At 36.5% G+C, this 16040-nt stretch overlaps 4 protein-coding genes across 8 annotated transcripts; 2 read left to right on the top strand and 2 right to left on the bottom strand.

Moving 5' to 3' along the window:
• Positions 1 to 3711: 3711 nt before the first annotated feature.
• SAE1A (SUMO-activating enzyme 1A) lies at positions 3712 to 7199 on the top strand. 3 transcript variants are annotated; one of them, XM_021962635.2, is made up of 11 exons: positions 3712 to 3851; positions 3929 to 4031; positions 4173 to 4224; positions 4342 to 4537; positions 4772 to 4851; positions 4959 to 5075; positions 5345 to 5395; positions 5778 to 5844; positions 6333 to 6436; positions 6536 to 6640; positions 6768 to 7199. In XM_021962635.2, the coding sequence occupies exons 2-11, from the start codon at positions 3949 to 3951 to the stop codon at positions 6873 to 6875; spliced, it is 963 nt and encodes a 320-aa protein (XP_021818327.1). In that variant the 5' UTR covers positions 3712 to 3851; positions 3929 to 3948; the 3' UTR covers positions 6876 to 7199. The 3 variants fall into 3 exon arrangements, with proteins under 3 accessions (XP_021818327.1, XP_021818328.1, XP_088108993.1); XM_021962636.2 differs by having other exon boundaries at positions 3716 to 3851; positions 3936 to 4031; XM_088252867.1 differs by having other exon boundaries at positions 3802 to 3819.
• A 966-nt stretch (positions 7200 to 8165) lies between these two features.
• Positions 8166 to 9125, top strand: LOC110760357 (uncharacterized). Its single transcript, XM_021962606.2, has one exon. The coding sequence runs from the start codon at positions 8172 to 8174 to the stop codon at positions 8970 to 8972; it is 801 nt and encodes a 266-aa protein (XP_021818298.1). The 5' UTR covers positions 8166 to 8171; the 3' UTR covers positions 8973 to 9125.
• A 76-nt stretch (positions 9126 to 9201) lies between these two features.
• Positions 9202 to 10789, bottom strand: LOC110760359 (putative WRKY transcription factor 43). Its single transcript, XM_021962607.2, has 2 exons — positions 10444 to 10789; positions 9202 to 9667 (listed from the first exon to the last, which is right to left on the bottom strand). Exons 1-2 carry the CDS (start codon positions 10776 to 10778, stop codon positions 9490 to 9492), a joined length of 513 nt encoding a protein of 170 aa, XP_021818299.1. The 5' UTR covers positions 10779 to 10789; the 3' UTR covers positions 9202 to 9489.
• A 48-nt stretch (positions 10790 to 10837) lies between these two features.
• Positions 10838 to 13686, bottom strand: LOC110760356 (UDP-arabinopyranose mutase 1-like). 3 transcript variants are annotated; one of them, XR_002527257.2, is made up of 5 exons: positions 13073 to 13685; positions 12671 to 12921; positions 12372 to 12540; positions 11249 to 11662; positions 10838 to 10978 (listed from the first exon to the last, which is right to left on the bottom strand). XR_002527257.2 is itself a non-coding variant. In XM_021962605.2 (4 exons), the coding sequence occupies exons 1-4, from the start codon at positions 13379 to 13381 to the stop codon at positions 11309 to 11311; spliced, it is 1083 nt and encodes a 360-aa protein (XP_021818297.1). In that variant the 5' UTR covers positions 13382 to 13684; the 3' UTR covers positions 11136 to 11308. The 3 variants fall into 3 exon arrangements, 1 of the variants encoding a protein (XP_021818297.1); XR_002527256.2 differs by lacking the exon at positions 10838 to 10978 and adding an exon at positions 11007 to 11149 and having other exon boundaries at positions 13073 to 13686; XM_021962605.2 differs by lacking the exon at positions 10838 to 10978 and having other exon boundaries at positions 11136 to 11662; positions 13073 to 13684.
• Positions 13687 to 16040: the final 2354 nt, after the last annotated feature.

Genomic DNA, 16040 nt, shown 5'->3' with positions numbered 1-16040 from the left:
AGTACAGGCCTTTTGCTGGGCTGTCTGTCTCTAGGCTTGTTAATCAATGGGGCCCCTAAATAGCTTGGATTAATAATTGCTTACCTTCTTAACCATAAAGGAAAGAGGCAATAAAGGTAGGGGTTTCCATGTTAGAAGGTGAAGATACCATCTAGGAGCAAAACCTGCATTATGTTTTTCAAGTGGCCAATGTCAATTTGATTGAATAGATTACTACTTTACCTCTCTCTCTCTCTCTCTCTCTCTCTCTCTCTCTCTCTCTCTCTCTCTCCATTAGCCATTAGCCATAAGCCAATGTCAAAATATTATTCACAATTTTGTTCCATTTGCATGTGCCATATCAATGATATCATGTCTCACACAAATAATTGAATTTTGTTGCTTTCTTAGTTGGAATTTAAGTATTTTCCAATTTTATGAGTTGGGTTTTCTCTTCCCTTTTGCTAGTGACATCAAATTCATGTTGTGCTCAGAATATCACTTTGATTTTGAGTTTTTGAGACTTGGGTAAGTTCCACAATCTTTGTGTGATCCTCCTCGTGTGGTTTTCAACTAGGAAAACCATTGACCCAGTTTTTTTTTGTCAAAGTTAGAAAGCGGGAAGGAGGAAAATGCACACACACATGCCATTGGAATGCCTATACTAATTAATAAAAGTAAAAGTTGGTAAAATTGGATTAGGGTCTGCTTTCATATGGGATTATTTATGGACCATAAACCATAGTCCATGGTTTTGTAGACTTGTAGTTGTGGTCCATGATCCATGTGATAACCAAATAGCTTAGCAGGAAATTTATTGGTCTTGGGAGTGTTTGGGAGCAGAGCGCGTGAGCCGTGCACGTAATGATTTGTTGAAGGCCCATACAAGGAAGAAAAAGGAAGGGGAAGGTTGGCGCTGTCAGACACCAAACACCTTCAAACACCTATTTCTGCATTTCTATTCATCGAAATTTTGTATTTCTTTTTTCTAAAAAAGAAAAATAAGTTTTCACATTTACATTAGTATCTATGTTTTTTTCTTCGCTGGGCAATATTTATATAAAATTTGAAATCTTTTCTAACATTATGAAATGAAATATAAAAAGGTTTGTACACAATAAGCTATTGATTTTGAACTTTAGCTCAAATTATATAGAAAGAAGAAAAGAAAAATCTTACATGATATTTTGGTAAAGTGGAAAACACGTTGAAGGTAGGTTTGAAGAGATGCGCTACTGACTATTATTCTTGAAGATTTGAGGGCTCAAGCCAAGTAATGGTGTTGGTTCAAAATACAATAGTGACACTATTTGACCAAAATCACTTTTATAAAACCTTGAAAAAAAAAAGGTAAACAAGTAGTTTACGCTTGTTTAAAATACAATAGTGACAAGTTACCAAAAAAAATAATACAATAGTGACACTATTTGACCTCCTTGGATATGCGTGTCTAAGAGATTTTGCTTTGTAACTTTCTTTTCTGCATAAAAAATAACGGTTTAGGCTTGTTGGCATAATTCATCACCACAAAATTTTATCCACCCACAAACCAACATTTATATATTAATTAAGAATGTTTCACATAGTAAATAAGAATGGCAATAACAAGCAAGTTGTAATTCAAGTTGTTATGAGCATTTATTCATGCATCAGAGATCTTAAGTTTGATTTTCCTCTCCCCCAATATCGCTTATATGAAGGGGAAAAAAATCAAATGAATTTGAGAGGGCAATATGAAGGAATTTATGTTACGTAGTGATTAGTGACTTCTAATCTCAACCATTGGATCGCATATACTATACAACGTATACTTAGCATACGTACACTTGCATTGAAAGATCATATAAACGTTCCTTATTCATGATTTCTTTCGCTCATGAATAAGAGTAGTAATATGAGTAATAATTGAAGGGTAAAAGAGTCATGCTACAGAAACGAGAGACATTAGACAAAGTCCTTTAAATCTGCAACAACTCAAAAGTCAGTGTGGCAGCTGTAATTGCGAATGTCAGTGGGACCAAACTGTGTCAGTAGGGGGATGAAGAGAGGGTGTTTAATTATTTACCACGTGTCGTCCTGTCCACCTCTTCCTCCATCCATGAAATCCAAATTTGTTTTAAATTATTTATAAAAAAAACCCAGGATCCTAAAGTGTAGTTTTCTCTTGTCGGCACCATCAATTCTTTCTCAAAGTACATCCGTCTTTGTACGCGATTGACACATTTATACTAATATTTTGACTCATATATATATATATATATATATATATATATATATATATATATATTCTAATTTGTACTTGGATTTTATACTAATTTAATTCTTTTCTTTTAAATATAATGTTGATTGCAATCGTTTTTCTTGTTTATTTGTTGTTCATAGCATTGAAAGAGCTACGCGTCACCAATTGTAATGAATAATGATGGATGATTGTTCAATGATGGAGCCAGGTCCATTGTCATTGCTACCTTACTTTGACAATGACTTCACTTAAGAGGGCAATTCCAAACTAAGTTTGTTGTAATGCAAATATATGTGTGTGATAAGTTGAACTACTCGCTTTCGGTCACATTGAGAAAAATAAAATAAAATACTAGACTCGAACTTTGATCATATATGACTAGAACCCATAAACAACACTCCATGGTGTGAATTTATTATGGTTTTGGATCATCACTTATTCCAGAGTCAGAATCAAATTATATATATATATATATTTATTCATAAGAGTAAACTATATGCCAAGAACCCGACAATTATTGTCCAATAAGTCTGTAACTCAAAGCAACTCATTAATTATTTTGCAGTGTAAAATTTAATAATTTTACCCAACAATGGTGAAATTATTGATTCATCTGAACAATTTGCTGCAGGAGTGAGTGGGACTAAAAAGCACTCTTGTGCATTATGGAGGAAGCATGTGAACGTGACTACTTTCATTCATCACGTGGACACCAATTTCAGTTTGATTTTTCTACTCCTCACCTATTCACCTATCGCCATAGATTAGATTTGTTCGAAAATATCATGTTACGAGTTCATTCAAATTATAAAATACTAGCTTTTCTGCACTTACGAGAGGTTTTTCTGCAATTATTGGAATATACAAAACTCACACCCGACTCACTGAAAATCAATCAAAATTTAACAAAATTTTAAAACCTCACAATATCGGATGCAAACAAGATCTCACATCAAACAAAACAAGGAGTTTGAAAGCGCCAAGATGAAGGGCATCGCCACTCAGCAATCTCCGAACACCACAAGAAACGTCAACGCACCTCTGAGCCACCTTCAGGTTGCATAAGCACCCAAAAGGATCCGTCATAAGATTATATTTGGCAATTTCATAAATTTAAAACGAAAACTTATCGGAGCATTTTTCTTAGCAACTTGGTGATGCTGAACAATTTATAAGAAAAGAAAAGGCGCAATAAAATGGATGTGACCATACACTGGTTTGGTTAAAAGAGTCAGTTATTTGGGCCTAAGCGAACACTGTGTGCAAATTCGACATGGACAGTTGGTTTCCCACAATTAGGCGGGTCCAGTTTGATTGACCTTTTTGCATTTCAGTCCTATTTTTTATGGGTAATTCTATATGAACCCAAATATTTGGGAAACATATACATTCCAATCTGAGACAAACTATGAAATGAGGCCCAATCTGTGACTGAATTTTAAGGCCCAATCCAGGTTGGGTCTAAATAAAAAAGAACAAACTCCGAATATTGCCTCGAAAATAAAAATTCCTGAAATTCAATTCCGGAGATTTTACTGCTGAGCCCGTGTCTTTGTCCGTATGTTTTCTCAGTAATTCAAATTCTCAGCTCATCTAAGGTTTTTCTTGCTCCACCTTCCCTACCAATTGTGTAAGTAAATGCTTTTTAGGGTTTTTCAGTACACTCAAACTTTTCGAGTTAGAAATGTGAATTTTTTATTTTCAAAGGTTTCAGGTTGCGGGTAGGAATGGACGGCGAGGAGTTGACTGAGCAGGAGACTGCTCTTTACGATCGCCAAATTAGGGTTTGGGGCGCTGGTGCCCAGAGAAGGTACGTACATATATGTGACTATACAGTTAAATACACAAGATAATAAAGTGAGCATTTTTATAAAATTTAAAGATTTCATGAATTAATTTTTTTTGTTTTGAGCTACAGTTTGTCTAAAAAATTGTTTTTTGTTTGCTTTAGACTGAGCAAAGCTCATATACTAGTCTGTGGAATTACTGGAACTATTGCTGAGGTAATTCAACGAAATTCAACACCTTTATCTACTTTCTATTTTATTGGTGGTGATAGCATGTGTTAGAATCTTAAGGTGAATTCATGTTCATGCTTGTTGCACTTTTTCTTTGGGTAGTTTTGCAAGAATATTGTACTAGCCGGAGTTGGTAGTTTGACATTGGTTGATGATCGGGCTGTGACCGAAGAAGCGCTTTCTGCCAACTTTCTGATACCTTCTGATGAAAATGTGTGTGCTGGGAAAACTCTAACTGAACTTTGTCGCGATTCTCTGAAAGATTTCAATCCGATGGTTCGTGTTTCTGTAGAAAAAGGTCTGGCCTATAGTGCTATTAATTTCCAATATTATTGGTTCACCATTTTTACTATTAATATTGTAGCTGAACATCATTTTTGAGTTGCATAGTTTCTATATTAAATCTGGTGTTGATGGTTATAATATTTTATGGCACTAAAGACAGGCTAGTTAAACAATGCTTTGTAATTTCTGGTCCAAGTTAAGTGAGAAGAGAAAGAAACTAAGAATATACCTCATTTTGATCTCACAGGTGATTTGTCAAGCTTTGGAGCAGAGTTCTACAGTAAGTTTGATGTCGTCGTTGTCAGTTGCTGCTCCTTCACAACTAAAGTACCGTGCATACCCTTCCTCTTTGATGTTTAATTTTAACCTTTTAAAACATCCATTTTTGATGAGTTCATATCCAAATTTCCATTTCCTTTCTCATTATTTTGCAGAAATTGATAAATGAAAAATGCCGAAAGTTATCGAAGCGTGTGGCATTTTATACAGTTGACTGTAGAGACTCTTGTGGTGAAATATTTGTTGATCTGCAACACCACAAATACTCGAAGGTGAAGATCTTAGTTGATTTCGCACTCTTTCTAATATCATTGTTTTTAGTTGACCAGTTTCTTTATTCATTTTATGGCTGATGCACTAATGACCATCATTGCTAGAACTGTAAGAAGGTTTTCAGTGAAGTGCTATTGGTTTGCACATACACTAGACTGGTTATGAAATTTTAGATTACATGAACGTTGAGAAGCATAGCCTTTAAGTATCTTCAGCATAAATGCTGTAATGACAGGACCATAAATGATTTTCTTGTTTTTCTTAACAGCAAAAACGGGAGGAAACAATCGAATGCGAACTACATTATCCAAGTTTTGAGGTATGACTTGGTCTGTCATTGTTCTTTCTTAGGATGTATTAGGTTTCAGATCATTCTCATGCTAACCCTCCCAAGACCTTTTTCCAATTGCTGATGCTTGTTTATGCCTTTTTCTGGGTGACAATTAAATATAAAACCTTATTGATCAAATTAAGACCACAAGATTATATTTTCATATGGTAAAACATTCTTCATACAACAAGCATTTAGGGCTACCATCTGTCTTTTCTTTTGCACTGAGGTCTCATATGGAATTTATTTTTTGCAATTTTTTTTCTCATATAGTTATAATATTTATTTATTTATATAAATGGTGTTGTAATGGATCACATTTACGTTTAACTTACTAATGATGAAGTGTGTTATGCATCTTACATTACAGGAATCAATTTCAGTACCTTGGAAAGCACTTCCCAGGAAATTCTCAAAACTATACTTTGCTATGCGAGGTGTGGTAAATTATTTTCATTTTTATTTTAATTTGTTTTTGAAAGAAGTTGTTAAAAATAAATTTAGCAATAGATTAAAGAAGAAGATGAGAAAGCTAATGCCTTTACTAAAGGAGATACAAGAGTACTTCCCAGGAAAGTGTCAAAGCTATACTTTGCTATATGAGAAGTGGTGAACTATTGCCATTTAAAAAAAAAGAATTACAATTACCAAACTAGTAAAGAAGAAGAGGATTAAATTGGAACAGGAAGAGAAGGCTAATGTTTTACTAAAGGGGTGAGGATGTACGTATCATTTTCATACCACCAGAATGCATATTGATGCTTTCTTTCTAGTCTAATAGTCATGCTGCAATTCTACTACACCTTGAATGAATTGATTGTTACCATCTATTTATAACCTTAAACCGTATAAATCTTGTATGAATTGGTTACAATCCATTTATTGTTAAAATAAATTGATCAAGATTATCCCCACTTTCTTGCAGTAATAGAAAGGTTTGAAGAAGCTGAGCAACGTAAACCTGGAGAATTATCAATTGCAGATCTTCCTGCTGTTGTGAAGTTGAAAAAGGAGATCTGTGAGGCACAGGTTTGCTACTTAAACCTTGTTATTGTTTGTGTACTTGAAACTTGTTACTGCTTTTGTGTTCTGCATCTTACTAAGCTTGCTATTGTAACAAAATTGCAGTCATTGAACGAATCTCATATCCCAAATGTCCTCCTCGAAAGACTGGTGACTGATACAAGAGAATTTCCTCCAGTTTGTCCCATCATTGGGGGGATTCTCGGACAGGTGCGCTACCTATCCATTTTCTTTATTATATAGAAAGAAATGTTTATTTGTCAAAATAAAATTATAGTGAAAATGCTAGTTACCACATATTGACATTTTCTTGACGTTTTGGTATTAAACTTCTCAGGAGGTCATTAAGGCAATATCAGGCAAAGGAGACCCTCTCAAGAATTTCTTCTTCTTCGACGCTATGGATGGAAAGGGTATAATAGAGGACGTATCAGGGAAGCCTTGAAGCTGAGCAGTCATGCAGAGGGAAACTTAAATAGATGGAAGGGCTAGGAAAGTAGGAGATGTCCTAACTGCCGTACAGGGATTTCAGGTTGTTGGTGATAGATTTTTAAGAGAGTTGACCCCTTTTCATGGGTGGATACTAATCTTTGCTTGTAGTGTAGCTTCAAAAAATTCTACCTCACCTTTTGTGCTTCTTGGGCTTTTGCATCTCTTCTTGTGCTTTTGCAGTATTGTTAAATGAATCATAAATTATGACATCCAGTGGATGGTCATGTGTTAAACAAGTTCAATCAAAACCATGGCAAAAACTTGAACTTTTTATTCATTTGTTTAAATCGAAATATGACATCATATTGGTTGGTCCACGAAACTCAATGGGAGCGTAGCCTTATGACTTTCTTGGGGGAAAAAGTATCGTTTTTGGTCATCGGGGTCATGGGTGGTACCGTGGTTGTGGGGGAGCAATCAATTTTGTCTGATAAAGTCCAAGAAGGAAAGGTGATGAAAAGCATAATATCACTATAGCTGCATAGACTCTGCGCTGCAGCCCTAAATTCAATGAACATAATAGTAATTATCAGTTCTCTCTGGGAACATGATTTTTTAAGGATCATGATTATCAGAAGGAAAATAAAATGATGACGATCATGGACAAATTTTAGTTGTAGTCTATATATATTTTTAATGTCAATTCGATCGGGATAACATTTGGTCAGGAATTGGACTAATTATGATGAAATAAATTATCTTTCCTCTGTTATTTATATAAAAAGAAAAAAGAAAAACAGTTCTTAATGTGAGATTGTGATGAATTTCCCCAAATTGGAGGAAATAAAGAAAATGTTTTTAAAATGGTAAGGAAAAAGGATTCTCTCTCTTTTTTGATTAATCAGTAAAGTAAGTAAAAGCAAAAAAGAGAAAAAGAAACAGAAAATAGAAAGAAATCGGATCCTAAGAACAGAAAAAGAAAACAGTAGGGTAGCTTAACAAAGGTCATAATTATCTGTTTTGCTACTATAAAATCTGGTTAGTGATTCAATGGCCCGGATTAATTCTTCCTAATACAAAGAATCATAGGACAGTCTCCTACTTCATCCCAATGACACCAAGGATCAAAATCCACAGAAATGATAATGAGAACGTGGGTAGTTCTTTCTTATCCAAGTGGAAGTCATTTTGACTGTCTTTGAAAATCAAAATTAACCCACCAAATTATCTGATACAGATTACCCTTCATTCAAATTCAATAAAAAAGATTCAAAAAACAAGCAAATCACAATTTCACAGGGGCCCTACCATGAAAATCCAAAAGGGAAAAGAGTGCCCTACCATGAAAACTCACCAAGTAGAAGAAGAAAAAGAAAGTGTAACCAAACTGCTGAAGCAGTTCATGAACTTGCAGCAAGACTGGGATTCATACAAACAGTCTAACCCAAGAGCCAAGAGGAGGCATTCAACCAACTCATCAAGTTTCACCATGGTGAAAAATCTTGATCAGCTCCTGGACACTTCTCCAAGGCACCTCATGTCTTCACTTCAACACGGACTGTCACCTTCACAAGGAGAATGGCGAGTGAGGACCAATGATTTGGTGGTGGAGGAGATTAGGAGAGAGAGAAGGGCAGCCATTGAGAGTGGTAAGTTGAAGGGAAGGAGGCTTTTTGAGGCAGAGGAATGTGAAACAGAGATGTGTTTTGGAGGAACAGAAGGGATATGGTGTGGTGGGAATGGTTTGGCGCAAGGGAGTGAGGTGAGATCAGTGTCTTTTGATGATTCTGATGGTGATGATGATGATGGCTCTGGTAAGAGCAAAGAGATTGCAGTTTGCTTTCAGGGTTGTTCTAAAACTTCTTCATCTTCATCTTCTTCTTTGTCTGATGAGGATGTGGAGAGAGAGGTGGAGATAGAGGCAAGAAAGAAATTGGTGAGTGTGGAAGAGAAATGGGTTGCTAACAAAAATGAAGGTGGTAATGGAAGAAGGTGCATGGCTATGATCATGCCTTGGCTTGCCATTGCTTTACTTGTATTTGCAATTTTCTTTATCAGAGGTTTTGCTGGATATCCAAATGTAGATGAGGTGGTTCTAGTCCCAACATGATATGCCTCATTCATCTTGGTTAGGTATTGCTTTTTTGCTTCATCCTCTTCTCCATGGAGCTTGATGAACCAATCTTCCTTTTCTTTTTCTTTTTTTCCTTCTCAATTTTATGAGTGAAGTTTTGATAATCTTTTTGAAGAACAGAGAACCCTTTAGTGGTGGTTGGAGTGTTATCTATCTATATATGTGTAGAGATATTTACTCATATTCACAATCCAGAAAATGGTAGTTTTCCAAAGCAGTGACTCAGCAGATTTATCTTATAATAGTAATAAAAAGCATATGTAGAAACATGAAAGCAAGGAGGAAAGAAAATTTTCTAGAAACCATACGAAAGAGGATGCATGTAAGACAAGCGTATAAGATTTGTCTTTCCATTTTGATTAGCAGGTCGTTGCCTGAGTGCATGACTTGTATTTTGCATATCAAGCAAATTTGCACAGCATAGCATCAAAAACCATTTGCCTTGGAAGACCCTCCAACCCTATGTGACATGGTGGCAATATTGCCTGCTTTATTAGGCATTATATGTTTGTAAATGTCTCAGTATCTGGTCAAAGTTTTCTGCGGAAGTTTCATCAGTGGGATGTGAATGGATTCCTTCATATGTCGTCACCACAATCTCTTCATCTTTCGAAAGGCGTTGGACTTGCTTTTTGACATTGCACCCTTGATGCGTGCACCTATAGTAGCTTCTGCATCATATAGTCAAAAAACCAATTCACTAGAACGAGCAAGATGACCAAGGCATTGCAGAAACAGAAGGAAATTTCAAGCATTAGGTGAAGCATGGAACTAGACAAAGATGAAGTTACTGAGCAGATATGAGCAATCAAGTGTTTTAGTGCATTTATTTAGAGGACCATCTTAGGTATAAACTTTACAAATCCAATAATTAATTGCTGGCAGTTTGCTAACAGTGTTTGATTTAGAAATAGAAGACTTCCATTTTGATCCCCATTCTTAGCACTTGAACTGAGAACCAATATATCAAAACTTCATCACAAGAATCCAAAACTTCTTGGTCTTCATTGGGTTTTTCTTTCTCTTGGTTCCTTGTGTGTTTCACAGAATATTCATTGCAAAATAAAATCAGAACTGTAAAAGGTAGCTATAGGTGATAGATTCTACAAACAAGCCAGAAATTTGACAAAGTTCAATATAGACAGATCAAAGGAGAATCATGCTAACTTCCAGGTGACAGATCAAAGAGCTTTTCTAGATCTATTGGTTACTTGTCAATGAAGATCTTCTATCAAATGGATGGTTGCTGTTCTTTTTCCAGGGTTTAAGTAGTTGATAAGTGAACCCTTTTGCTTTCTATCAAAGGCATGCATATAAAGATAGATATAATGGTGGTTTAGTCTATGTGATTATTGTGATAAGATGTTCAAACATACCCAAATTCGATCAAAGATCAATACCACAAATTCACAAGAAAACTATTTGATGAGAGCCAGCAGAAACTAACCTAGGAAATTTACTGTTTTTAACTGTTTTTTGCCCGTATTTTCGCCATCGGTACCCATCATCAAGTATATCAACCTGGCTCCTTGTTTGAAATGCATATTTGTGCTTCTTGGTCTCTTTGCCACCTTCTTTATTTCCGGGTTTCACCTTGCCCACCGAACCATAAGAGGTTCCACAATGCTGATAAATTTTTGCTTCATTCTTCATTAGGCCTGCGCTGTCGATGTGAAAACGAGGAAACACTTGAGAAATATTTGATGGGTTTGATGAGAGATTAGGAGAAGCTGAATCTGATGATTTTGGTAAAGCCAGGAAAAGTATTTGGTTGTGCTCCATCTCTAATATGAGGGATATGAATTATGACTAAGAAGTATACCACACGTATTTATTGCGAGGTACCGATGAAGGCGGCTTATGAATCTTGTGAAAATGTGAAACATGTAGAAAAATGTGGGCGGCTGTAGTGGCCAAACGTCCAATTTCACTAGCTACAAAGAAAAAATTGACAGCGGCTGCTCCAAATGAGAAGATCCTACCTGTAAAGAAAACTTGTGTCGGCACGTATACGAAATTGAGGACGTTACCGTGACCCGCAATAATTATCTTTTACTCTTTGTCAAAATGACTCTAAGGAAAATGAATATTCTGTTTCTGTTCATCAAACACCTCACTCACCCTCAACCTAGAGTCATCTTATGTATAGCGACCTTGTATAGATAGAATTTAAGTTCAATTAATAATACAGAAAGCTAAAAATCCATAAATTCTTAAGAGAATAGAAGGAAGAGAGACTTTTAACATATTACTTATGCAAGGGCCAAAGGACAGATAACTTTGGCTTTAAATTTAGAGGAGGACTCATAGCCTTAGTTCTTCATGGCAACATTCGGATGAGCCACAGTTGCAGTTTGTGCTGGTGGCGGTGGGTTGAGCTCATTCCAGGCTTCAATCCAAGTAACCATGGCATCCCCAAGCTTCTCAAAGTAAGGATCAATAGGGCCAAGCCTTTCCTTGACCTTGTTGGCAAGCTCAATGTAGCAATCTTGGACACTTGTGCACTCTTCTCGGAGCACGATTGATTGGAAAAATGGAATGATATCTTCCTGCCAGTATATGCCTTTGTACTCTTTCTTCAAATTCACAAATGGGTTACTTGCCTTGCTGTGCCAAATGTATGGCAGCCCTGTCTTCACCCCTAGCAACAAATGGTCACATATCACCTGAAAAAACAAAAAAAAAATGTCATTATCCAAGGTCTCATCTCATCTCATCTCATCTCATGTAAATTTATATCATTAAATAATATAATCAGTCCAAATATATGTCATTTTTAAGCTTCCCCAATTTGATAACCTAGCATTCTTGTCCATTGAGCCATGATACCTAGCTTATTTATTAAAATTGAGTAACATATTGACTTATAAAGTGACACATCATGAAGCTCAATGTTTGGAGTAATTTTTTAGTGTTCCGGGTACACCACGTGGCTGGTGTACCATCCAATAGACGGAGGACATATGGAATATTTCCAATACAGCCCGCCACATGTCATAAAAAGAAATGCAATAAGTTGGACAATAATTCCACATGTCCTATGTCTATTGGATGGTACACCATTCACGTGGTGTACCCGGAACATATAAAAATTTCTAAGGAGTAATTTTTGAGTGTTCCGGGTACACCACGTGGCTGGTGTACCATCCAATAGACGGAGGACATATGGAATATTTCCAATACAGCCCGCCACATGTCATAAAAAGAAATGCAATAAGTTGGACAATAATTCCACATGTCCTATGTCTATTGGATGGTACACCATTCACGTGGTGTACCCGGAACATATAAAAATTTCTCCAATGTTTGGTACGGAAGTTTAGTATCCTAGTATTATCGTAAAAATAAAGGGAATAAAATAATATGGAAAATTACCTTGGCACACCAGCCAGCCCACATATCATCATATCTGCCAATGGGTTGGCCATCACCCATGAGCCCAAAATACATGGCTGGGCCTATCAGCTCCCTGTCAAAAGCCAAGTTCATCCCACACATTGGGAAAAGGGTTCCTTTGGGGATTGTCATCACAGCATCCACATACCTACATGAGCGAAAAAAACTCAATCCGAAATTATTTTAAGCACACCCAAAATGAAAAATAAAAAAAGAATGGAAGTTCTTCAAGACATAGATATATAGAAGATCATGGATTATTATTGTAAATTTGTAACCTGGTGTTGCGCTCACGAGGCTTGACTAGCTGAGTTGGGGCATCATAGTCAGGGATATTGAGCCAAAGCCCATGAGAAATAGCAGTGGGCAGACCTTCTCTTAAGCTAAATGGGTACCCACGAACAAAGTCCGACCCGTTTGCAAACGGGTCATAGAGTGTGTTGAAGAACAATGGAGTTGATGGTGTCAACAGGTTCCTGATGTGTTGTTCCAAAGCATTTATCTCTTTCCCACTAGGCTCCTTCGCCACCTTTAATTTTTCTCAACCCAAAAAAAAAACGTTAATGCAATACATGAACATTGAGGACTCGCTAGAATCACGTAACGTATGTTAGTTACGTTGTATACTGACACATTATTTATTGACGTGCGAACTGAAACATAAAGCACGAAAGACTTACAAAGCAATCGTCGTCGATGGTGAAGATGTACTTCTTCTTGGAGACCAAGAAACCGAAGCAGCGGCATGCAGAGTCTTTGAAAGATATGCAGCTGGCCTTGGGACCTAGGACCCTGTTCACATCGTTGCGGTTGTAGAGCTCGTAGTCAAAGCCCTCAGGGACCCCAATGGTGTTGGAGGGGTCACCATCTTGGACAATGATGAGGTGGTAGGGCTGAAAGAAAGGCCTCCACATCTCCAAGAAATCAAGGTTCCTGATTGTTGGGATCACAATGTCAAGCTCATCTTTCAGATCACGCAACTGAGCCATCTTTTAGAGAACTTGAAAGAAAATGAGAGACAGATTGATAGATTGGAACTTTATTAATGGAGGGGAATTTATACATAGTTGGGGAGAGGGGAAGAGGAGCGTAAGGTTTGGTTGGCATTAATGGAAAAGGTGAATGAAATGAGTGAAGGTTACATGAAACTCTGCAACTAGCTGCAGGTAGGAGCGTTTTAGAATTGTGCTAGCTGTTCCTCGTTTTGGGTTCTTTTGAGCACATATATTTTCCCGTGACAACACAAGTGTACATAAGTAAGTTGTAAGAACTTATAACTGATAGGGTTAACGTTTCGAGCTGACACGTGACAATCGCGTATTGGAGAAGAGACTAGGATTAAGGGGATCTGCTAATTAAATTGGGTGTGATAAGCAAAAACCATGCTCTGACCCAAAAAAAGAAAAAGAAAAGCAAAAACCATGCTTGATTCTATCTCTCTCAGTTCGAACCAAGTATATATATGTACTATCTCAGTAACATGAAGATCTATAAAAATGAAGTCCCATTAGTTTTATAATTGTGTGGAGAATGTGAAGTTTGCTTCACTTGAGGTTTAAGTAAAGACTAATAAACAAAAGAAAAGGCAGGTTTGAATTACAAATGCCCAAATTTTATTTTATTTTTTGTGTTAGAGAAGGAAAGTGCACCGTCTCCTTAATTTCAACAGATGAAGTTCCTTGAGATACACTTTATGTAGGCAAATTTCTGGTAATTAATCATATACTAAAAGAAAGATTGAGATTTGAAGTATATATGCGTATATGTAAATAGAAAACCTATTGACACTTTTGGGATTCACATGCAGGAGGTAAGTTATTTCAGTGAAGCACATCAAAACACCTAAACGTTTGCAACCCATTGTGAGACCATACAGTGAAGCATTTCCACCGGTTGGACTTGCCAGGGCAAAAGCGCCCCCCCTTCCAAAAACACTCTCCAGCGATCAAATTCAGCCCGAGCAGATGGTCGGCTCCACCAAGATTGGGCAGGCCCGAAGGCTAGAACAGTCAGAGCTGTGGCCTAAGGGAGCTGACGTCAGTGAAGAAAAACAAATTTAAAAATTACCAAAAAATTCATAATATTTTTTCATACATACCTAGCAAATTTTTATTTTTATTTATTAATCTCATACATATAAATAAAATTAATCCCATGTAAATGGTAATTACCCTTGGGTTGCTACGGTAATGGGTGGAAAAGCAAAAAAAAATATTACTAGGGCTTATACTATTAATGTGAAACAGTAACCAACCCTTGGCCTTTGCCATGACAAACGGGTGGAAGTGCTCTAATGAGGGGGTTGTGAGTGAGGGGGTTATGGAAGGGGTTCAATCCCGCTATCCAATAAGAGAGATAAAATATTGGACTTAATTTTTTTAGGGAGCTGATTTCCCCACTCCCTTTTTCTCCACTTACACTCCTTTTTGCTTTTTAATACTTTTTAATCAATTTTGTTCTTTCTCTTTCCTATTATATCCTTACCCTATATTAATTTCTTTTTTACTTAATTTTTATATTATTTCTTTTTCTTCATACTTAATTTTCCAACTTACATTCCATTTTCAGTATTAAAGGGGAAAAAAAAACTTAATTTCTTACTCGATTAAAGGAAAAAAAACTAAAAATGGAGTGCAAGTTAGAAAATTAAGTATAAAGAAAAAGAACTAATATAAAAGTGAAGTAAAAATAAAATAATGTAAGGTAATGGTAGAATAGGAAAGAGAAAAAACAAAATTGATTAAAAAGTATTAAAAAGCAAAAGGGAGTGTGAGTGGAGAAAAGGAGAGTGGGGAAATCATATCCCTTTTTTTAATGATTGGATGGGTGGATATTTTGAACCCCTCATTCAACTCCCTCACCCAAATCCCCCTCATTGTAGCATAGTACTAGTTGTCTTCCATGATCTAGGGCCCTATGGTATTCTTTCCCATGAAAGCCTTGAATTCAATATTGTAGGTCTTCCACGCTTAGAAACATTTTGTGACTTGTGTGTGAGTCAAATTCAATAAAAAAAATTGAAGCAAATATGGATTAGGTCAGTTGAGTAAGTCAGTGTGTTTATCATCTTGTAAATAAGAATCAACAAAATGAGAACAAAAGAAAAAAAAAACCAACCCCCCGGATCAAACCCAACACATAAAATCACATAAACGAGGCAAAAATCAATAGGGTGATTAATAAGTTATCAGGAAAAGAGAAAACCTAATACTAGGTTTCTCATACGTGTAATATGGACTTTTTACCTAGGCTAAGAAATTATATCTTTCTTTTTTTTGTCTGAACCATGAGGTGGTCCTGGATGGGCCCCAACTATGGGTGGCACCTTTAAGCCTTAACCACAACCCAGACTAATCCTCACTCACACCGGGTCGGCCCGTAAGGGGTAAAATGTTGGCCAAAGTGGTGACTCCGTACGAGAGCAGGGATCGAACCCCTGACCTCTTTTAAGGAATGAGAGTGCCGAACCACTCACACCAACCACCTTGGTTGAAATTATATCTTTTCATCGTACGTTTGTAATATATTCCAAGGATTTGCATACAATTAATCGACAGTTCATGCATGCATGAACCGTGAAGGGGTCACATCTGATTCCCTTTCCTCTCTGAATAATGAAAAGCAGTTTGTGCTTATGGGCCTCAAAAA

Source organism: Prunus avium, chromosome 5 (assembly GCF_965620075.1).
Source record: "Prunus avium chromosome 5, drPruAviu1.hap1.1, whole genome shotgun sequence".
Classification (NCBI taxonomy): domain Eukaryota; kingdom Viridiplantae; phylum Streptophyta; class Magnoliopsida; order Rosales; family Rosaceae; genus Prunus; species Prunus avium.
The sequence above is the reverse complement of the archived record's forward strand: the minus strand, read 5'-3'. Positions and strand labels throughout refer to the sequence as shown.

Excerpts from the sequence above, each read along its gene's own strand:
- LOC110760356 (XM_021962605.2), bottom strand. The coding sequence starts at position 13,381 with ATGGCTCAGTTGCGTGATCTGAAAGATGAGCTTGACATTGTGATCCCA. Across the intron at positions 12,541-12,670 it reads CCTCGTGAGCGCAACACCAG|GTATGTGGATGCTGTGATGA; the intron begins GTTACAAATTTA and ends TCGCTCATGTAG. Across the intron at positions 11,663-12,371 it reads GGGCTGGCTGGTGTGCCAAG|GTGATATGTGACCATTTGTT; the intron begins GTAATTTTCCAT and ends TTGTTTTTTCAG.
- LOC110760357 (XM_021962606.2), top strand. The coding sequence starts at position 8,172 with ATGAAAATCCAAAAGGGAAAAGAGTGCCCTACCATGAAAACTCACCAA.
- LOC110760359 (XM_021962607.2), bottom strand. The coding sequence starts at position 10,778 with ATGGAGCACAACCAAATACTTTTCCTGGCTTTACCAAAATCATCAGAT. Across the intron at positions 9,668-10,443 it reads AAAAACAGTAAATTTCCTAG|AAGCTACTATAGGTGCACGC; the intron begins GTTAGTTTCTGC and ends TATATGATGCAG.
- SAE1A (XM_021962635.2), top strand. The coding sequence starts at position 3,949 with ATGGACGGCGAGGAGTTGACTGAGCAGGAGACTGCTCTTTACGATCGC. Across the intron at positions 4,538-4,771 it reads TCGTGTTTCTGTAGAAAAAG|GTGATTTGTCAAGCTTTGGA; the intron begins GTCTGGCCTATA and ends TTGATCTCACAG. Across the intron at positions 5,076-5,344 it reads AACACCACAAATACTCGAAG|CAAAAACGGGAGGAAACAAT; the intron begins GTGAAGATCTTA and ends TTTTCTTAACAG.